The sequence below is a fragment of the Musa acuminata genome, chromosome BXJ1-1 (assembly GCF_036884655.1).
Source record: "Musa acuminata AAA Group cultivar baxijiao chromosome BXJ1-1, Cavendish_Baxijiao_AAA, whole genome shotgun sequence".
Taxonomy (NCBI): Eukaryota; Viridiplantae; Streptophyta; class Magnoliopsida; order Zingiberales; family Musaceae; genus Musa; species Musa acuminata.
The window spans coordinates 13,839,659-13,862,172 of NC_088327.1; the positions used below are offsets into that span (position 1 = coordinate 13,839,659).

The 22,514-nt window shown below is 38.1% G+C and overlaps 2 protein-coding genes across 6 annotated transcripts; both read right to left on the reverse strand.

The window, feature by feature from the left end:
- Positions 1 to 4,351: 4,351 nt before the first annotated feature.
- LOC135675300 (uncharacterized) lies at positions 4,352 to 8,835 on the reverse strand. 2 transcript variants are annotated; one of them, XM_065185534.1, is made up of 4 exons: positions 8,507 to 8,835; positions 6,966 to 7,126; positions 6,602 to 6,760; positions 4,352 to 6,511 (listed from the first exon to the last, which is right to left on the reverse strand). In XM_065185534.1, the coding sequence occupies exons 2-4, from the start codon at positions 7,117 to 7,119 to the stop codon at positions 5,079 to 5,081; spliced, it is 1,746 nt and encodes a 581-aa protein (XP_065041606.1). In that variant the 5' UTR covers positions 7,120 to 7,126; positions 8,507 to 8,835; the 3' UTR covers positions 4,352 to 5,078. The 2 variants fall into 2 exon arrangements, with proteins under 2 accessions (XP_065041606.1, XP_065041605.1); XM_065185533.1 differs by having other exon boundaries at positions 8,392 to 8,834.
- Positions 8,836 to 10,579: 1,744 nt separating this feature from the next.
- Positions 10,580 to 17,920, reverse strand: LOC103996613 (nuclear transport factor 2). Of its 4 annotated transcripts, none has more exons than XM_009417554.3 (10): positions 17,764 to 17,920; positions 16,259 to 16,319; positions 16,037 to 16,174; positions 15,006 to 15,312; positions 14,710 to 14,936; positions 14,227 to 14,398; positions 14,027 to 14,148; positions 13,881 to 13,946; positions 11,743 to 11,806; positions 10,580 to 11,141 (listed from the first exon to the last, which is right to left on the reverse strand). In XM_009417554.3, exons 2-10 carry the CDS (start codon positions 16,304 to 16,306, stop codon positions 10,807 to 10,809), a joined length of 1,479 nt encoding a protein of 492 aa, XP_009415829.2. In that variant the 5' UTR covers positions 16,307 to 16,319; positions 17,764 to 17,920; the 3' UTR covers positions 10,580 to 10,806. The 4 variants fall into 4 exon arrangements, with proteins under 4 accessions (XP_009415829.2, XP_009415837.2, XP_009415846.2 ...); XM_009417562.3 differs by having other exon boundaries at positions 16,259 to 16,316; positions 17,764 to 17,914; XM_009417571.3 differs by having other exon boundaries at positions 16,259 to 16,337; positions 17,764 to 17,911.
- Positions 17,921 to 22,514: the final 4,594 nt, after the last annotated feature.

Sequence of the window (22,514 nt, forward strand, 5' to 3'; positions counted from 1 at the left end):
TGTCGAACAATCAGACGAAGCGCCGAGGGACCAATGACATGCCGGACAACTTGGTTAATTGCTTAGGATTAATTGTCTCGATCGAAGTTTGTTTTACATGTGCAAGATTAACTACAATGGAAGAAAGACATGCAGCAGGAGTTGCTCTAGAGTGAAGACTATGATCACGTTGGGAGTTCGAGAGTTCGACGGAAGTCCGGACGGTCGTCGGAGGTTCTACGGGAACAAATCCGAGAAATCCAGGAACTTGCCAAAGAAGCTCGTCGGAACTCACCAAGTGGATCGCCGTAAGTCCAGGAGTTTGCCGAAAGTCCGCAGGAGCATCACTGAGGGTTCATCGGATGATCGATGAAAGTTCGCCAGAAGCTCGCCGAAAGAAGCGATTGATGCACCGGAGCAAGTTGCAGTAAATGTCTTAAGAAATGTCGTAGTTAGCATGTAGATTAAGTTAGGAATGGGAGATGATCCCATTAACTTAATCTGGGGGCAATTTGGCCCTTGATAGACCCAAATTGGGCTGAATGGATCAACTCATTCGGACCAGAATTCTTGCCAGGCGGTGGCACCGCCCAGAGGCTCAGTCTCCGAGCTACCAGGCGGTTGTACCGCCCTAGTCATGAGGTGGTACCGCCAGGACCCTGGAAATCCGGGAGATGACATTTTTGAGTTCCAAATTCAAACCAGTTTGGAGCCTATAAATACCCCTCCCATCCCTGGGTAAAACACATAAGCACATAGAGATTAAAAGAGAGAAAACACTGCTGCAATCTCTAGAATTTCCCTCCTCTAGCTTAAGTGTTAGAATTCTGTTTAAGAGAGGAGAGTGAGTGCTTGTAAGGGTTGTCTCCTAAACCCGATAAAAGGAGAAGAGGGGTGTAAGAAGGAGGTTGATCTTTGCCTAGTAAAGAAAGATCGTTAGTGGATGCCGGTGGCCTCGATGGAAGAGGAATCAGAGGAGTGGATGTAGGTCACGATTGACCGAACCACTATAAACTCCCGTCTTCTCTGGTTTGCATTTTGTTTCCTGCTATTACCTTACTGCAAACCCCTTTAATAGCTTACTACCTTCAATACATTTACGTATGCTTTCAAGTTAAGTTTTCGAAATCAGTTTTACGTCAGAAACAGTTTTTATCGTATGAGAGATTTGACGAAGTTAACGTCGAAAGTTTTCCGCTGTACTAATTCACCCCGCCCCCTCCCCCCCCCCCCCCCCCTCTTAGTGCTCTTGATCCTAATGGGGGGGGGGGGGGGGGGGGGGGGGGGTGCTAGATGGAAACTGTTAAAGCATTGAGTGTCTATTTTTGTGAGCACTCTCTCACCATGCGTGCCCCTCTGCACAAGAAGCATACGTCAGGTTTCGGGGCCTTGCCTTTCGGGCTTGGCCCTTTATAGGAACTCTTCTTCCTTTGTTTGCCTCCTAGCTCCTTCTCTCGAGAATATTTTGGAGGGCGATTGTTTGAAGATTGTTTCCTTTTACCCGGGTCTTCAAAGGAAACAAAGTCGGTGAGCCTTTCTACGACAGTAATTGCCCCGATCACATCAGCGACATTCCTTCGATGTAGTTCTTGTTGAGCCCATGGCTTCAAACTATCGTGAAAGCTGAACAACTTATCCTTCTCGGACATGTCCTATATGTCCAGTATTAGTGCAGAAAATTACTTCACATAGTCTCGAATTGAAGTATTTTGGCGGAGTTGTCTCAACTTCCTTCTTGTGATAAACTCTGTATTCTTCGGTAGGAACTGAGTTCTCAACTCCTACTTTAAGTCCTCCCATGTGTCAACTCGACATCGACCTTGTTGGATCTCCTCCCAACGGGTTCACCACCAATGTTTTGCATCTCCGTTCAGATACATGGTTGCTATGGAAACTTTGGTTTCTTTAGAATCAGGCCTCGTAGCTCGAAAGTATTGTTCCATGTCGAATAGGAAATTCTCGAACTCTTTGGCATCTCGGGCACCTCCATAACAATATGGCTCGGGTGCTCTCAAGTTTTGTGTTGGTGCAACACGGGTGTTGCCTCCTCCCGTATTTAGTGCCCTCGTGAGCATGGTCACCCTGGAAGTGAGTTCCACCATGACTTTCTGTAGGTGTAGCACGGAGTCTTTGGTGTCATCTGACAATCGGTCGACTAGGGCCGCAACCTTGTCAATCCGAGATTTTGCTTCTTCTTGTGAGCTCTCTACCCCAATAAGCCTTTGTTGGCCATAGTATAGTTCCTCCAAGCTCGCTTTAAGAACATCCAAGCGGGTTTTCACCGCTGTGAGTCTCTCCTTATGGCTCTTCTTCCCAATTGGCGCTCCAGATTACGCATCCTCCGCTCGCGGAGAGTAACCAACTTCTCGCACGTCATGTTCGCTGCCATGCTCTACTTGAGTGGCTCCAACGATATGAGAGTGAGTATGCACTTGCAGCCCACCTACGGCTACTTGGGGTAAGGGTCCAACTTGCCTCATCTTGCTTGATTCGCCATGATCCTTTGCCATAGCGAAATGCAAAGTTCCTTCGCTGCTTGCTCGAATTGTTTGCCCGCTCTAATACCATAATGTCACAGACTTAGCTGAAATTGCCTAAGTCATGAGGCATCATTGCAGCAAAGACGTGAACTTAGCTTGTGTTGCCTAAGTCACGCCTCGCCATTACGATATACATCCACAAAGATCAGCCCACTTGCAACCTCTCGCAGGTCCCTAAGGACCTATAAAAGAGAAAGTTGATTAGTTCGAAGAACAAGCGACGGACAAGTCCTAACATCTCGCAAAAATGGGAAGCTTTACAAGAAATTCAGTGAGCACCTTGCGTGCACAAGAGAAAAGAGGGAGAGGAGGAAAACAAGGACTTTAGAAGGTTGAACGAACAGTTGTAAGTCCACAAACAGCTACTCACCGGGTGCCGGGTGCGACAACAAGTTCCCGTTAAGGTAACGTGCGAACTTGCGAAAGATCGTTCAATGTCCGACACTATACCAAAGCCCCATCCCCCATGGTGCCACTTAAGTAGTTCCAGGGTACTGAGATGGCTGATATTTCACGTGCAGCAGCGGGCTACAGAAAACAGCCCATGGCATGCGAAAACGGAGCTGTTTTTGGTTGTTTTACTCGGTTTAGTGAGCGATCGCACTATAGCGCAACTTGTTTAAAAACTTACATTTTCACAAGCAAAAGGACATAAAACCAAGTCAAAACATACTGCCATACAACTATAAATGTAAACACAAACAACGAATAGTTCATTGAATTGTTGTGAGCGTGCGATGACCGTTCGTGACAGTGCGGCCCTTTCGTCACTCTACATTTGCATCAACACCGACGTAGTTACCGAGCGGAACTGATACAAATGTAGAGCATCAGCATTTGTATAGTCCTCTTTCTCCTCTTCCTTTGCCTCACCTCTCGTCATCGCTCTCCCTCCTCATCCTCCTCCCCTAGCAAAAAATTACATAAGTCTCTAGTATTCTCTCCGACCACTACGTCATTCTCGTCGACCACAATCAAAACAATCATTCGCAACCCATCGTCGTTCGCCAACATCGAAAATATAACGTAGACATTGAAGTCATCTTTTTGCCCATCATTTTCATTCTCGTCGACATGTTGTATCTTCTGTCAATAAAATCGACAACATTATGGTAAATGAAATTAAATATTTTACTTTCATAATTATAGATATTTCTATCAATAAAGAGGTATAGTTACATGCGGATAATTTGTAATTAGCTCAGACATATTATATTTCTTAAATTTTTAATATAGATTAGTTATATGTGATATGAGATTGGATCTTAACATTCGGAGAGAGGGAGAGAGACAAATACGTTATGTACTAAAATTTGAAAAGGCAAATACGATATGCAATACCCCTTCTTAATTTCCCACTATCTCAGTTTCCTCATGGAGAGATTGCACGAGGAAAATCTTTAACCCGAAGAAAAAAATAAGAGCCTCTCAGAATTGTTGAGACATCTTTTTTTCTCTTCTGAAAAACACGTATCCAACTATTGCCTATTCTCATTTTTCCTATAATTGTTTCTTTATTTATTAGTAGCAGTGTGATTACTTTATTCATTGTTTACACCCTACCCTAGTATTATTAACATGGTTGCTACAATCATGCATTAGCCCTTTGCTCAATTCCTCCACAAGCTAAATATTTGTTTTCCAAGGTATCAGAAACATGCTGTTAAAGCATCAATAAACGAATGAACATAAACAAGAAAAGAGTCATTGGAAAGATCACATTGCCAATGCCCCGATTTTTCTATTTTATTTTCTGCATTTGATAACCAGCCATGAATTTGAGGCATAAAACCTAATTTAAGATAAAATCACATACAAGGAGAAATCTCAGATGCAAAATAACACAGGCACAATAAATAAATGGCCAAAAGGAAGGCAAATGAAGAGAAGATATGAGTAAATCTTCTGATATACAAGTTAGATTTGCAAATGGTTCAATTTGCATTAAAACTGCAGGTAGAGATGCAAGTTACAGCTCTGCAACAACACAATCATTGAAAATTGCTTGCAATTGACCTTGCAAGAGGTACCAGATGCAGATAAATGTGTAATCCAAGTTTGGAGTAAATGTCAGGGAATAAATGACTGCTGCTGTCTCCCTGTTGGATGATATCCCACATATCGCTAAAGAAATCGAGGTGAGAGGTATTTGCTCCATCAAATGGTTGCTGCTGTTTACGCACATCACAAAGGAAACAAGATGATGCCAGAGAAGAAAGAATTTGTATAAATTGAGGACATATGAGAAAATATATCTTCATAGACGAAACAAATATATAGATGCAGAATCTGACCATAAATGCTGCCAGTTCCAACTAACTTTTATTCCTCTGATACAGCCCAATAGATATGACTTTCAGTATGGCAATCTTTGTTTCATTGTAAAAGCACCAGTCATTACCTACTTCACAAGAGCATGGGACAGTTTCGACCATCCAGTACACCCTAATCATAGACTAAGTAGCTTCAGAAACTCTGGTGCAGTCAGATGTGTCATAGAGGGCAACATAAGGTGAAGCAAGGAAGCAAGTACCCAAGACAAATTGGGGTCACCATAAACTATGACAGGTTTTCACTTTCCCAAGGTTCTTCTCCAAATACCTCATCTATCACATCGCATGTTGATAGGAAGTCCTCTTTCTCTGTTCCAGAGCTATAACTCATGTCCCAAGCTTTTAGGTTGTGATGACCACAGAAGAAACTGTTATCTGTTAACCCACTTAAACCATTGTTCTGATACTCTTTATGCAAGTTTTCATGGTCCCCAATCAAGCCACGCTGGAAGTGAAAAATATCAACAGGATCACAGATATCAGCTACATTGTGCTGACCCTCATAGGATGTGCATGAATGGTCCTGAATGTCTTGCTCCTCAGAACAATGGTTCGAATTGCTTCTGGTAAACTGCACGCTAGAAAAAAGGTTCGACTCACCAGTAGTACATCCTTTCACATCATGCCAGGACCATTTTTCATTTGGCCTAGAAAAGGTGCAATAATCGGAATCCTCTATATCATCAATTTTTTCCGTTATACCTGCTTCCTCAGGATCATCTTCTTCACCAGAAACAGCACCTTCATCTGCAAGAGGAGAATCCACCACAGAATCTATTTCATCTTCCTCTTCCGTTGCAAATTCAGCATCATCACTTTCTTGCCATTCATCATTATCGCTGTCTACATGAAGCAGTTCCAACCTATTCTGTGCAGCCCGCTTTCGCAACATGTATACATTAAAATAGTAGCTTACTAGTTCTTTACTACTTCGAGCAGGAAACACCTGAGGCAGTTTCTCCCAGAAATTCTTGCCCAGTGATGCAGGATTTGACAACACAACTTCATGGAATAGTTGTTCCTCCTCTTCAGTCCATTTTTGAGCTACAACCTCACCCATATCACCGAAACCCAAGCCCACAAACCTCTCCTGCCCCAGTTTTCGCATAAGCTTTTCTCTAGCTTCCATCACATGCTGTCTCAGGCATCTGATTGAACCCTCATCTGGGCAGCTACAGTCTGTATTATGGTGTAAGACTACACCATCTGAAGCCAATAAAGTAGAATCAGGCATAGGCATTACAGGTGCCCCAAGCCATTTATCACTGACACCTCCATCAATTATAAGATCATCACATGATGATGAACTTGTCACTGGGGTCAGTGGAGGAGAACAATCATGATAATCCCTTATATGGTTCTTAAATTCATGGGATCGTAACTCTGGAATATCAGCCTGATGATCCATTCCAATAGCAACATGCTTCTGTTTGAAATAATTAAAATCAGGTGAAAAGATCTCTTCATCCTCATCAAACTTAGCTACTTGACAAGAATCTCCAAAGTAACTAGGATAAGAAGGCAGCCTAACATGTGGGTCCAAACCAATTTCTTGGCTAGTACCCTGTGTGAACCAGTGGCTGCAAGTTGCCTGAATAGCAAGGTCCTCAGTGACAGGAGCAGTTCCTTGACCCTTCAACTTTAAGTCCTCAGCAGCAACTAAAAACATATTGATATAGTCAGATAAAGTTTACTCGCTCCCTTCAGAATTTTATATTTACCTGATAAATGCATGAAATACTAAATCACCTGCTGGCATCTCTTCAGAGGCACTGAAGCCAATTTCTTCAAATGAACTCGATTGCACATTGTGGTTCGCTTGCTTCGAGCGCTTGTTTGCAGCGAGGCAAGCCCCATCACCACAAAGAGGTCGTTTGCCATTGCCTGATGGCATTTCACTGGTGTTGCCTGTCACCCATGACAAGCTACAATTGTCAGAGGGAGAAGTAGGAGAGTTCTGATATGGAGGGTCAGAAGTATAATTCGCAAATTTTTTGGGAAAATTAAAGAAAACCTCCTCCTTTTCATCTTTAGATCAGAAAAAAAAAAAAGGACATCTAAGCCAGTAACTACTACTTGTAACTTGCACAGTAAATGTTTCCTTAAGAGTTACCTGAAGCTGGTGATTTGGTAGGGATAGATTCACACCGAGAATCTTCATTAAATGGTGGATGTTGATCATCACAAGCCAAATGTCTTACATCTTCACAAGAAAATTGGTCAGCCATGTGATCAGCAAAAGACTGATCATTATGGTTAAATACCATCTTTAACCTGCACAAGTAATGAACCATACAAGTCTAAATGGGATGCTAACAAGTAAAACAATTTAGGAGATTAAGTGAATAACAATCTGTATGTCAATAAAAAGTAAAGAACACAAATAGATAATAACACAGAGAAGCACGGCATTTTTCTAATAAAAGAGTAGATTTAGACATTGTGATTGAACATCATGCATGATTTTAATCTCAGTAAATGGTTCTCCAATACAAACTGGTATAAACCAAACAAAAAGAAAAAAACAGTGTACAACTCGAAGGAAAGCAAAATATGTAGAACTAAGACTTATATGAAATGTTGGATATGTCAAGTGTTTGACTTCGTTTATAACCAAGCCTATTGGCAGCAACGTCAATAATAGGCTCATCCAAAAAATTCATCTGGACTGCAGGTTAAGGGCTCAGTAAATAGCTAGTTTGCAAGGTCACAGCCCAGCACATACCAGTCACAACCATAAGTAGACATGAAACTCCAAAATATACAGAACAACATTGTGTCACGATAAATTCTCACAGAGTTTGAAACATCCAATCAAACATTTTTACTTTAAAAATGTAACCAAAATCCAATATCGTTTCTACTTAAAAATCTCATTCAACAACCACAAATTACCAGAGAACCATAACCAAAACATATTAAAGCTTCTTGAAAAATCCATGCAAATATCCACATCCACTTGTAAATTTTTGGCCCTTTAAAATCCTCAACTTCTAAACCATAATGCCTGTTTTGACTGTGATCCTAATTTCACCAAACGACAACCACAAAACTGGCTTTATAGGTCACTAACCATTGCCATGGATCTTTCACTCCCTCTACAATGCATGTTTAGAGGGAAAATGAACTATATATGAAAAGACATAACTTCCACCAATTTTTTGCGTCACACGCCAACTCCAACTTGAACAGAAATCTCCTAGATAATAACAGATTCAACTAAATGTGCAAAAAGATCATATGAGACAATTTAGGTCCTTCAATGCCATATGAATGTTGGAGCTTTCGAAGTCATATTTCCAAAAATTCTCTTTTTTTATTAAAATAATTTCTTTGCCTTCAAAAAATTCTCTTTCACGTGAGAAAAGATGTTTTAAACTACCAACGAGATGACATTTCCAAATTTAGAGTGATTAAAATCCGTAAACCCTTAGGTCTTAGTTAATCGAGAAATTAAGACCAACTAAGCCAGTTGAAAAAAAGATATGGACAGATGCACGTTGCCCCATGAAATAGGTAGAATCAGGGAGCTTACGTACCCGAATAGAAGCAACCTGATTACGATCCCGCAAATGCAAGGACGATAGCAAATTACAACAGGGGAAAAGCTACAAAGTCCAAAGCAAGGTTAAACGGAAGAGGAGGTATTCAGACCTAACAGGACAAATCGGTAGAGGGCGACTACAGCAGGTGGATGAGAGAATCTACTGGTGCAACAGATGGTGGAGATCCAGATCGAAATCGAGATCAAAACAAGGGACGGAAAACCGAAACCCTAGAAGCAATGGCACGCCCTTGGAGGGGAGGTCAAATGGGCAAGAATCGAGGGCGGCGAACGAGGGGGGGACAGAACACGGTCGTGGATCCGGGAATTGGAGCAGGAATCGGAGGGAGATGCGGATCGAAATCGGTGAATTTGACGAGGGAAAGACCAAAGAGGGCAAAAGGCTCGCGGCCGTCGTTTTTCTTTATTTTCCTCTAATACTCATTTTGTTTTTCTTTTTAATTTTTTTTTTTTTTATTGACGTCCTGTGAGAAGCGCTTTATATTATGCGACCTAATTACTGAGATAAATTAGCATTTGTTGTATTCTTTTGAAGGATGTTAATGGAGACAAAAAGATGTATCAAATAGTTGAAACTTATAATTTTGAGTAGAACATTTGAGTATTAAAATATTAAAATATTATTATTTCTTTATTTGTTATTAGAGACGTTTGATTTTTTTTTTTATAAGGATACTTAAGGCTTTTTTTTTTGTTATATGGATGAAAAAAAATAAGATTATTTTTACTACTATCATCTCGGGATTCGAGCTCGTAACACTATTGGCGTGTTACGATGGTGGAATGGTAAGTTGATGGTTAAGACTAAAGTGCGAACAGTTATGTAGCTTAGCTGTAAAAGCTTTCACAAAATGAGGATGTGAATTTTCCAATAAGATATCACCAGATTATGTAATCGGATGTAGCTACCAATTTCCACGATGTAGTATTCTCGTAGAAGAACAAGTTCGGTTCATGGGTTAATTACATATTAACTTACATTTAATATTTATCACTAACGAAAACATGAAAGCAAAAGATAAAAAAGATAATTTTAACGTTTTAATTGATAATGACGAACAACATCGACGGTGATAGACGACAAGGAGACACAGGTGATTGTTGTGGATGAGAAGAACGACGACGAGAGATGAAGGCTACCGCGTCGACGCTGATGTAGTTGTTGAGTAATGTCGCGTTGCATATATGTAAGCACCGACGTAATTGTCGAGTGTCAAAAGGGCCATCGATGCAAATGTCGAGCCACGTCGCTCAACAATTACGTCAATACCGACGCAAATATAGAGCAGCCCTCACCTTTTGTTTCCTCATCCATAACAATCACATGCAGCTCCCAACAATGTCATCGTCCATCACCATCGATGTCATCAACCACCACCAACTGAAATATTAAAATTACATTATTATCCTTTATTTTTATTGATAAAACCGATTAAATAGACCTAAATATTTTATCTTCCTAAATATATGGATGACAATATAATAAAATACTAAAGATAATGCTCATTTGCAAGAATGAGTCATACGTATCTTTCCTTTTGTTATTAGCTTCCTTTTTTTTTTCACGGTTATAAATTATAAGAGGAAAACTTCAAAATTACAGCTCTTAACTCTAACATGATGCTTATCATTTTGTCCTTGCATAATAAAATATTCTAGTCGTTAGTTAACTGTTTCAATCGTTTCTTTTATTTAATAATTATGACCATTTTTAACCATTAAATATTTGTTTGGCTGGTCTTATGTCTTCAAAATTGTTTCAAAAGATGCATGTATATAGTCAACTCCATGATCTTATTTTTAGGGTATGTAAAAAAAAAAAAATTATTCTTTTAGTCCATTTTATATGAATTTCATGCATTATTTTACTATTAAGGAGATGAAAGAGACTTCCATCACACATTTATGAAACAGTCGGTTGTACTTTCGGATTATTCCATCCTGGCATTCTATCTTTATTTGCATTTAAATTGTTGTTTATATTATAATTAGATGGTCAGAAGTCCACTCTGCATATCCATCCACAAGAATTTTCTCAGCATTCACATGCCCACATTTTTCTGGTTAAAATCGGGATTAAGAGCTTCAGCAGCAGTAAATGACAAGATGAAACCACAAGGAACTTCCTCGAAGACAAACTAATGCATACACAAAAGGACCAATTATAACTAAGATGTACTCCTTCAATGAAATTCATATCTAGAATTTGATCGAAAGATGATACAAGATGCATCAATCCCCCCAAAAGGAAAGTGGAACCATTGTCCACAGTGGCAACCCAGTCAAAAATTGATTTCCCATAAGGTTTCCCAATTATAGGTCAGATACCAAATCAAGAAACAGATCGATTTGACATCAATGTGAAAAGGCAGAATCATCAAACGATCTACTATGCTGAAACAGCAGTTATCTTGGGTCCTCCTCCTCTCGAGCGGCCTACGATCATGCCATCCCCATCCCCATTCTGAAAGGTGCGCTGCTCGATCATGCCATCCCCATTCTGAAAGGTGCGCTGCTGATAACCATCGCTGCCACGGAATCCTGGGCCCCAACCATGGCCAGAGTACTCAGCTCGGTTCCTGAACTCATTCTTCCTGTAGCCCATATTGGAGCTGAAGCTGCCGCGTCCCCGGAAGTTGTCGTTTCTGAAAGCACCTCTTCCCAACTGGAAGCGCCCTCTCCCACTATTTCCAGTGCCATTATTGGTGACCACCCCATTAACGACTAACACAAGTAAAACAATTAGCATCATCAATCGAAAGTATCAAACTTTCCAATAGTTACATTTGGGCAAGACAAAATTCATCATCCAAGAATGATTTGAGTCCACTGGATCAACAACATTAGATTCAGAAGGAGATCTAACAACTAACAAGGATCTGTCTGATTCAAAACTAGTAAGTTCAGGATGCAATGAGAAAAGAACAGAAACAATGAAAAATAAGAAATCATAAAGGACTCGTAGACAAAATATCTTCCATTTATATGCACAAAGTTGTAACAAGATCCGGTGAATCTTCAACATTCAAAAGATAGTTTATCAGCATGCATGGCAACAAAGTTTGGACCATTAAGCTTAGGAATTCATTAAGCATTAGCTGCAGCAAAACAGTTTCTAGCAACCACTAGGCCTAGAACTGTATGACCTAAAATGCCATTTCAAGATAACATAAGAAAAGAACAGGATATTTGAAATTACAGGAACAATCTATGCTATAAAAGCAGTAGCTATCAGACTAAAAAATCAAGACAAATTGATAATGAAATGAAACAGGCTTTTGCATATATTAGACATTAATAAACTAGGTGAAGAAAGCAAACTTGCCTCGCGTTGTTGTTCTCTTCTCCTCAACAATAGCCTGACGACCTCCAATCATGACTGGTGATGCCTAGGAGTTTGTGGACAAATCCATGATGTACCATCAGTAACGAGAATATCGAAGAAGAATAATGGAAGGAGAATATACATTCTTGTACATGGTCAAATTTTCATAGAAGACAAGCATTCACATTGCATGTATATACATGCACCTATGAGATACGGAGACACAAGCATAGACAGATAGAGTTGCAAACACTGTCAGTCTGCAGTCTATCCAAAATATGATCAAGGCTTTAGCTGCAGAACATTTATTATCGACTGCATGCAAACATTGGAAGAAGTGGTATCTGCAGTATAGAACATAACAGGTGCCTTACTAAACCGAATGAAGCAACAGCAACCTCTATATATATTATCGACTGTGGTTATCTTCTATTTCCTGCATATTTTCCCATCAATCAAACATCTAATTTCGTCAAAATTAAATCTTTGCAAGGATTTTTGCCTACACAAACAGAGGAATTCCAAATTCAGCCAGGCCTATAACCCCTACACAACACTTCGTGCAATGACAATGCCCCCGACTAAGCAGTAAACCGCCCTCAGCCATTGCCAAGCATGACGTAATCAACATCATTTTGAACCCTACAGAGGGTAGGGGTAATAGCTAATCCTTCTATTGTAAGAGACACATGTGCATCATAGCATCAGTATCAACAACAGAATTCCGCACAACTTCCAACACCAATGCATTGGCACTCCTGGCCACTGGACAATTAGCTGTGCAGTTACAAAAACAAATCAAACAGACTCTTCAAACAGCAAACGATGAATGCCCATATTTAGCAAAGGTACCCCAACAAGTTTTGCTATTTCTAGCAGATCAATTCTTCGAATGCATGCCTACTCCTGAAGGCTCGGTCTTCCGTCACCTCCCTTCACATGGAGGACACGACATTATAGTGGTACGAATAAATGTGTTGGCATGACTTTGACATTTAAGCGACTCTTTTAAGTCTTTGACGATAAAATTTGGGTCATGTCATATGTGACATGTCAAGAAAGAATCACAACAGAATATCAAAAGTATCATGCAATTTACCCTAGATAATTGGATAGTTTATTGGAGATCCAAGAAAGAGATTACACAGGAAGGTTTTACTAACGATGCCTGCCACCTTGCTTGTAGCATAAGATGATGTAATAAAAGCAGAGGAGATGATTAAATAGCACACTAGAAGGAGCCAATTCCAAGGATCCTAACAACAAGGTTGTCAAATTGGACCTATTTCAGTCTAGGTCAATCATATCTTTTGGACCAGCTTCCTCAGCTCAGTGAACTACATCATCAGCCCCATGATGTCATGATATCAATGGTATCGTCAAAGTCATCTCATACCATCACCACTTAGTTAACAGAGAGAAGAAGAAAACAACTTTGCTTCCAGTATGACGAGAAGTGGACCTCTATGCTCCCTTGGGCATAGATGTACATATGTAGGTTTGGTACAGAAAAGTTTTCAGCCGGGTTAGCATCTTCACAATTCTAGCACTAGAAAAGTCACAGTGCAAGAAAAACTCCCAGTTGGACCTCAAATGTTCAGATCTGCCACTCGCTCCAGGAAGATCTTGTGACCAAAAGCAAGAAGAATGAGTCAACAACTCCTAATTTAACATAGAATGGGGTCTCTAACCCAATTCTAGGAGCAGCCAACCTATCTTAGTATAATTTGGCTCAGGGGGAACATGAGATACTACAATCGCACAGGCCTGAATAAGTTATCAGCCATACCTGGAGGATTATTCTGGGTGAGTCAACCAGAGTTATAAGATGGGGATTTCAGATAGTTATCAACAGTACTGTGACCAATAATTTATACAAGCCTATTGACTACAAAATCATACATATGTATTATCAAGAAAACATAATTTAATAAATATACATTTATTTTCTAAAATCGCCATAATATATCACTAGAAACACTATAAAAGGTTTTTCCAAGTCAATAAAAATCACATCCAAATCTTATCTCTATAGTTTTTCATTAATTTCTTTTGCCTCATAGATTTAACTTCCCATTAAGATATTAAGAAACAGCATAACCTTCAAATTGAATCCAGCACAAGTCCAATAATGATACCTCAATTGCAGCTTGCATGGATTTCAGTGACTCAAACTCAACAAAGCCAAAACAGTAGCGCTCAACCTGCCAAAAAACAGAGAGGCAAAAAAGGTAAAAATATCAAATAAAATAAATGCAAACACAAGCTCAAGAATCTGATAAACCTTGTGGCTTCTAACTTGAACACCACCAGGCTTAATAGGTCCAAATTTCTTAAATTCCTCCTCAACTTGTTCAGCTGTTGCATTCAAGGATAAGTTCCGAATATATATTGAATGTCCCTCCTCTGCAAAACAAGAAAAGACAAATATAAGGAGAATATAAGTCTCAAAGCAACATGTAAGGCAGTGAATTCTAGAAAAACCTTCAACATTGTTGTTATTCTCAGGGAAATTGTTGCTAGCAGGATGAGAAACTTCTGGGGTAGAAGCCGGAGCTGGAGACACAATCACTGGTTCCTGAGGGGCTACCTCCACCTTTTCCTTGGGAGTTGTATAAACTGCTACTGGTGATGAACTCCCTTTCATCACTTTAACCTGCCAGTAGAATTCAATTTGGGAAATAATTAGCAAAGAAAGAACTCCTAAACAAACTAATATTGCAGATTTCTAGAGAACAACGTTTTTCTTGAAATTTTAGACCTCTAACATACAGCAATGGATAGAAAACAAAAAGAAGCTATTTTCATGAGATAACACTCAGAAAAGCATAATCTCCTAAAGAGATAATAGATCACAAAGGTATGGAAATTACTATTGGTGCAAAAATAATCAATAAAAAAGGTCAAAATACAAAGCAGATGATGTGTTTTTGTCACAAATGGCCTGTTTATCAAAAGTTAACTCACAATGGATGCATACGACTTCTTAGGCAAATCATCTTGACCTCCAGAGGCAATCACTTCATGAACTGTCTGTGAATCACTTTCACCTGTATCAGCTGGTTGATCCACAACGACCTCATCTTCAAAACCTGAACCACCATCCTCTGATTGGTTAGGTAATTCTTCCATATTGTCAGCATTCTCCTCTAATAATGGAGTTTCTGGAGCATCATGCTCTTGACAAGTTGGTTCTGCAAAAGGACATAAAAAGGTCAATTTATCCCAAGAAAAAGTTCCAAGTTCATAAAAAATCTCCGTACCTGCTTCAGGAGATATAAGAACTTGAGGTGAATCATCTTTTGTGCCATCACCCAACATATAATTCATTTCCCTTTGCCGTGTTTCACTCAAAAATCTGAACACATCATTCAAGACAAAGTAACATCCTTTTTCCTGAGGGGCAAGGAAGAATGACTGTGCAAATTTCCTCCGAATAGCATCCTGTCCAATGAATGATCCAGTCACTACAATAAGCACCCCATTCTGGTATGAAATTTGTGAATCTGCTGTCTCTATCTCAGTGAAACAGTTTCTGAAGTCCAAGGACATTATCATGTCATTGATGGCCTGCTCCATATTGAAACATGCACAAATCAGTTATTAAATCTTACATGGGATTAGAAATGTTCAATGGACACCATATGATACAGCAACAAAAATCTAATTGACTGAAAATACTTTCTATCCAAACACATGCTCCCTCCACCAAAGATGCTGTAGTTAAAAGAACACAATCAACACCAATCATAACTGAATCACAATCCCTAAAATCTACTTGTCAAATCCAAAAAAAAGAACAAAACATCTACATTTTTTATTGTTACACTGTTTCTTAATATTTCACCACAGAATTCCTTTGGTCTGCAAAACTAGTTTCCAATTTTCACAACAAAAAGTAATTAAAAGAATATAGAAACATTTAGTTATATTAAATAATTCATAGAACAATGAATTAATAATTAATAAGGATAATTCAATTCCTCATGCACTGGGTACACCCAAGGATAATTCAATTGTCTGCGAAAGGAATACTTAATATAAGCAGAAAAAAAAGCAAATAACTCTGAGAGGAAAAGGCACAAAATGAGAAACATAAACCACGATATTGAAGGAACTGGTTAATATTACATATAAACTACTCAATGGAATTGTTTCATTCTTAAGCATTCATATATTTTGCTTATACGGTTATGACAAACTAGATAAGTAAGTTCTTAAATCTGAAAACGGAAAACCAACATTTTCTTTTATGCCTACATGGAAGTAATAAAACTATTTTTGATAATCATACTTGCACCGACATCACTGAAGTCATCTCTCCATCAGAATTTGGGCGGTTTACAGTGCTTGAATCCTGATAGAACTTGTGAACCATTTCTGGTGATTGATGAAGAATGTGGTAATATTGTTGCACAAATGCACTACCAATCTGTGAAAGTTTTAACCAAAGAATCAGGTTTAAGGTGAAAAAACCAAATTTACGAAAAAAAACTAACACACAACCAACTCATACCACTTGTGGAGTCAGAGAAGAAACAGGAGATGCGGTTGGCAATGCCATTCCTGTAGAACTACTAAAACAGTAAAGAACCCTATCAGGGGAAAAATCTTTAAAGTTAGAAGCGCAAGTACAGATGATTTATAGCCTTTTAAAATTCAACAAAGGAAGCATCATACGAGGGAAATCATGATATCAAAAGAGTTACACACAATATGCAAACACACTCTAATATCCAGAAAGAAGTTAACCCAAGGCAAAAAGTAACCAATCCCCAAGAAAGTTCAAGGAAATCTAAGCTTAAGAAGCAAAAGATCTACCAAGGTTCATCATAAACTAACACCACAGAACATAAGATATTTAATATTCATCATACATGCAGGAAAATATGTTAGTATGAATGGGCATGCCCTTTGATATTCCTAATATTCTTAAGAACTAGAGGAACATCAAAATTGACCCAAAAAAAGTCCAAATAATACATATCCAACATAAGAGCCAATTTCCATCCTATAACTCTATAGAACAAACAAGATATTATATAAGTTAGGAACAAGCAGAACAATGAAAGTATAACTCAAGATTGAATTGTGTCTCTGGGTCAATACCATGGAATAAGCACAATAAAAAGATGGTAAAAAGAACAAGAAAAGATTGCAGGATTCTCAGCAAACTGTCCAATTCTTGGCCAACCATAGATAGATTAAAAAAGAATTTTCATAAAAGAAAACTACCTTTCTCCAACAAGGATAGATTATCATTTGTTGTCCAACAACATTATGCACCACCCTCGATGAGCAAACACAACAGAACTACAACAAGATATTGCCACTGAACTAATAGGTGCAAGAAGTAGAGTCCAAACTTTCACTAGCAGATGCACCCACAAGTCATTGGACAGCTTCCAACAAGCACATACAAATGCTTTCGAAAGAAAGCATCCCTCCAAGCCCGCACTCATCATCTCAAAAAGAAGCAGGTTCTCAATTCTAATCGAGAATTGATTGACAACCACAACAGACTGACTAATTAAAGAGACAAAACCAGAGGGCACGAACCAAATCTAATATCCAACCATAGGAATCCAACATAGAACTACGCAACAGTAATTTGATAAGGACCAAACATAGCAAGCAACACCCAGTCGGAGCATCCATTTTGATCTCTATATGCACCACGACAGAAGTCCTACACATAAATCATCGTAACTACTCGAAGCTGACATCCAAATCACCGACAATTATTACCAAGAAGACCTGCAGTCTCAACTAAATCCACACAACAAATTAACTGCAAAACCCTAAATCCCAACTACCAAAAGCATCCACCGATCAGATCAGCAAAATGGACCGACAGCACATACAGCAAAAGCTTCTCATTTCAACTCGTCGGTACAAATTAACCGGAAAGAAGAAACAACAAGCAGAGATCAACGAAAAAGACTCGACAAGAGAGAGAAAACGAGAGAATCTTTTCAAGTAAGCAAATGCATGGATCCCAAGAACGAAGGCACGGGTCACCTTCCTGCGGATCGAGAGAGGACGGGGAAGAACGGGCGTGGGCGGAGCTCCGCTTCGATCGGAGCCCTAGGAATCGAGCGAGCACGAGACGAGGGTCGAGCGCCGCAGTCGTTAAACGGGTAGGGCTTTTTGGGTTGCTGATGCCACGAAGAGCGGGTTCGATGTGCGTCAGTGACATTTAAGCTTCGTGTGAGTCGGCACAGAGAACCATAGCTTCCGTGTGAGTCACTCATTTTACGTTTCCGTGTGAGTCACCACACGAAGGTTGATTACTGTGTTTGGCCTCTACTCGATGCCATCAGTATTACATTTCGCATTTGCCTTATTCTCGAAATAAAGATTTAAATTGATTTATAAAGATATGATAAAATTTAAATACTTTAAATTCATGATTCAGATTCAATAAATTAGTAAATTAATTATCCCATCATTTATGATAAATATAACAAAGAGGGCACAGCTTTTAAGATTTTTTTATTGATCCTATGAATTTATTTAGATTTAAATTTTATAAGAGGTTTAAGAACTTAGTTCAACAATTTTGGAATGCTCTATTTTTTTCTTCCTCTTTTTTAAGTTCTCTACTAATCTTACTAGGGTTAGAGGTATGCTTTCTTTTTAGAGTAGGCATAATTTGGGGAATATTAAAGAGAATTTTAAATGTTCCAATATGAGATATTGTATTTAGAAGATAAAGATTCCAACTTGAAGTTGAGGACACAATATGCCATCATCACTTTATAATAAGTTCAATGCTCTCATTAGATAAATTAACTTAAAATGCTGATATAAAGCTAAGACTAAATGTGTTCACAAAGGAGATGGATTTTATCTCCATCTATCAGAGACTTAATGGCACTATGAAACTATAGTAATAGTGTTAATATTGATTATGTGAGTTTATTTTCTTTTGTGAATTAAGATATCAAAGCTCCAAATAGATATTGATTAATGAGATTAAGGAACCCTCTGATGGATTTATCAAGGAATTTTATTAAGATTATTGGCACAGTATTGATAAATTCCTTACTTAGAATTTCTGAATTATTCTGTGATAATATTAAATTTTAGACTAGCTATGGAGAGGATAAGATAGGACTGTCTCCAATATACATTTTTAGCTTCCAAGAAGAGCTTGACAAGAACATACAGATGGGGGTTACCATAAGGAACTTCTCCATGTGCATTCTCCAAGAAGTTATAATTAGCAAAACACCAAAAAATAATTGATCCAGTGATCAATTTGGATAAATATAATAAACTTGGACTCACTGATCTGTCGTTGTTATGAGAATTTGGATAAATATAATAATCTTATCTTTCTTTTCTCTTTCCTGGTGTTTGTCATATCTTGAATTTTTTTTATATATATATCTTTCCCGATCAAATAGATAAACATTACTTTATTCATCATTCATAAATATTTATTACAATTCATTTATTACAATCCATTTATTCGTCGAGTCATAAATAGAAAAGTAAACATAGTGATGTTAACTTCAAGAATATCCAAGTGGCTCTACCTAGCGGTAGAGGAAGGTCCGCTCTCCACTGGAATCTGATTTAGTACTAGAGGGAAGCTGTTCTGAAAATCAAAAATAAAGAAAATTCAACAACGCTGAGTAGGAACCCCAAAAGTCAACTCAAAATGTATAAATGATCAAAATTCAATCAATCATCCCATTGGCGTATATCAAATATCCGAAGGAGCACTCCCCCAACAGCAGATGGAGAGGTTTTATCCTACGGGATGAGTTTGTGTTCTCCCAACAACGGATGAAGGCAAACTCATATCGCACTCCCAACAGCGGATGGAGTAGTGTCCCACACTCGCTAAAGTGGGGACACGTTCCTCCCAACAGCGGATGGAGGAACCATCCAACCGCCACGTCTGACGGCCCGCTAATCCCCGAAGGGAATCGCCCTACTTGCTCTCGGTAGGAAAATAATATAATCTCACATTGGTCATGTCCATTTCGAGATGAAATAACATATTTAAAACGTCTCTTTCAAATATCATCAATATCAAATAATATAAATTAGCCCTTAATTGACTTGAACTCTAGTTTAATCGATTCAATTGAACTCGATTTACTAGAGCCTAACTGAACTGATCTCTAATCCTTATTTAACTGGTTTGGAACCATCCTAGACTAATATAATTTAGACTAGATTAAGTTCAATTTAGGTTAAACTAACTTGAATAAGTCAATCAATTCGGAATCACCCTGAATTGATCTAGACTAATCAAGTCTAGTTTAGTTCAATCAATATTTGGGCTCAAGTTCAACAATAATATTGGGCTAGATTGAGCCAGTCCATCTATCGGTCATGTGCATTATACATGATTGAGCATACATTACACAAAACTGGCCCAGCTCTGGCCCATGGACTAGTCATGTGCGTCGCATGTGACTGCCCATAATGGTTGGGCTGGGGTAGCCTACGGGTCAAAGCTTGAACCGTGGGTTGGGCTTGGCCTGTGAGCAATTTCATTCCAATTAATATCCAATTTCATATCATAGCATATGCCCATTAACAATATAAATAAAAACATAATAATACATTAAAAGATAGATGAGGAGAAAATCTTTAATACAAAGAAATAACATTTGACTAGAAATCATAAGACATTAAAAGAGGGACTCGGAGATAAGTTTTAATACAAGGGAATAGCCTTATAAATTCAAATAAAAATCATGTTTTCAATACATATAAAATTTCAATATATTCTAGTCATATTTTAAATCATTCAGAATAATATATTTTAAATTTCATATCAAAGAATATGAAAAAGGATTTTAGATAACATATTCTAATCTAACAAGATTTTAATCCAGATAAGATTAAAGATAAACTGTAATACAGGAAATATCATATAAAATAAATATATTTTTAACATATTTAACTCTACAATAAAAACCTTAATCATGGGTCAAAGAATATTATGAAAACTTTAATTAATTACTTTAATGCAAAAATTTTGACATTTAAAGAATTGATATATATTTTTCAAATTATAAAACTTTCAACATTTAAAGAATCAAAATAAAAACTAAAACTTTTAAATTTAAGAAATGTAGGGAAACCTAACTTTTGTCAATTAGGTGTAACTCCTTGTTCCTCCCGCTGCTAGGCTCGACTAGGTGAGGAACGAAGGAGAGAAATCTCTCCCTTTAAATAGGAGGAGGTGAGCCTCTATTAAGGGAAATTCATTTTAATTTTCATATTTATTTAATATAAGTTATTTTCATTTAATATACTAACAAATATAATATCATCAGGAATACTTAATAGTTATTTCCTTGATTCATATCAATAATCAAGGAAGTAGATTAAGATTTCCTTAAATTATAATAACAAGTAAGGAAAGAAAATCAATTCCTAACTTAAATATTTGATGTGATTACATTTCTCCCCTCCGATAGGAAATTTGGTCCCCAAATTTAGCTTACCTTAATAGAATATATGAGGATACTGCTCTCGCATATCTTCTTCTCTTTCCCACGTTGCCTCTTGATCTGAATGGTGTTGCCAACAAATCTTTACCGAATGTGTAATTTTGTTCCTTAGAACATGTTCTTTCCTTTCCAAGATCTAGGTTGGTTGTTCTCTAAAAGTAGCATCATCTCGTAGTTGTAGAGGTTGATAAGATATGACATGTGATGGATCCCTGATATATCTTCGAAGCATTGACACGTGGAATACATCATGGATGCTAGCCAAAGCCGGGGGCAATGCCAATCTGTATGTCACAGGCCCAACCTTTTGTAAGATCTCAAATGGGCCAATAAATCTTAGGGTTAACTTTCCCCTCTGACCAAACCTCATAACTCCCTTGGTTGGCGACACCTTTAAGAAGACGTACTCACCAACTTCGAACTCTAGATCTCTTCGCCTTCGATCTACATAACTTTTCTGACGACTTTGAGCTATTAATAATCTTTGGCGTATAATTTAAATATTATCAGTATCTTTTTGAATTAATTGAGGCCCCAAAAGCTTTCGTTCTCCTACCTCATCTGCACTTTCTTCCATAAAGAGCTTCAAATAGAGCCATCTGTATGCTAGAGTGATAACTATTATTATAAGAAAACTCAATTAGATATAAGTGCATATCCCAACTCCCACCAAAGTCCAAAGCACATGCTCTTAAGAGATCTTCAAGAGTTTGTATTGTCCTTTCAGATTGACCATCAGTTTGGAGGTGAAAGGCTGTACTAAACTTTAACTGCGTGCCCAAAGATTTTTGTAGACTTCCCCAAAATTTAGAGGTGAATCTTGGATCTCTATCTCAGATAATGCTAACTGGCACCCCATGATATCGAATAGTTTCTTTAATATATAAGCTTGCTCCAATGAATACTTCTTGTTAATAGGGAGAAAGTGAGCAGATTTAGCAAGTATGTCTACTATTACCCAAATTCCGTCATATCCTTTCACAGTCTTGGGTAATCCTGTCACAAAATCCATAGTGACTTTCTCCCACTTCCATTCAGGAATCGAAATCCTTTACAATTTTCTCGCAGGTACTCGATGTTCTATCTTCACCTGTTGGCATATTAAACATTTAGAAACAAACTTTGCTATATCTCTCTTCATACCATGCCACCAATAGTTTTGGCGTAAATCTCGATACATCTTAGTAGTCCCGGGATAGATGTTAAATTTTGATCTATGTGCCTCCTCCAATAATTGCATCTTTACTGGATGGCTTACGGGAACACAAAGTCGATCATGGAATGTAATAG

Bases quoted from the DNA above. Each gene is read 5' to 3' on its own strand.
- LOC135675300 (XM_065185534.1), bottom strand. From the start codon at position 7,119: ATGGTATTTAACCATAATGATCAGTCTTTTGCTGATCACATGGCTGAC. The intron at 6,761-6,965 runs GTAACTCTTAAG...CATGGGTGACAG, and splicing joins TACCAAATCACCAGCTTCAG to GCAACACCAGTGAAATGCCA. The intron at 6,512-6,601 runs GTGATTTAGTAT...ATATGTTTTTAG, and splicing joins CTCTGAAGAGATGCCAGCAG to TTGCTGCTGAGGACTTAAAG.
- LOC103996613 (XM_009417554.3), bottom strand. From the start codon at position 16,306: ATGGCATTGCCAACCGCATCTCCTGTTTCTTCTCTGACTCCACAAGTG. The intron at 15,313-16,036 runs GTATGATTATCA...AATATGGAGCAG, and splicing joins CTTCAGTGATGTCGGTGCAA to GCCATCAATGACATGATAAT. The intron at 14,399-14,709 runs GTGAGTTAACTT...TTCTACTGGCAG, and splicing joins AGAAGTCGTATGCATCCATT to GTTAAAGTGATGAAAGGGAG.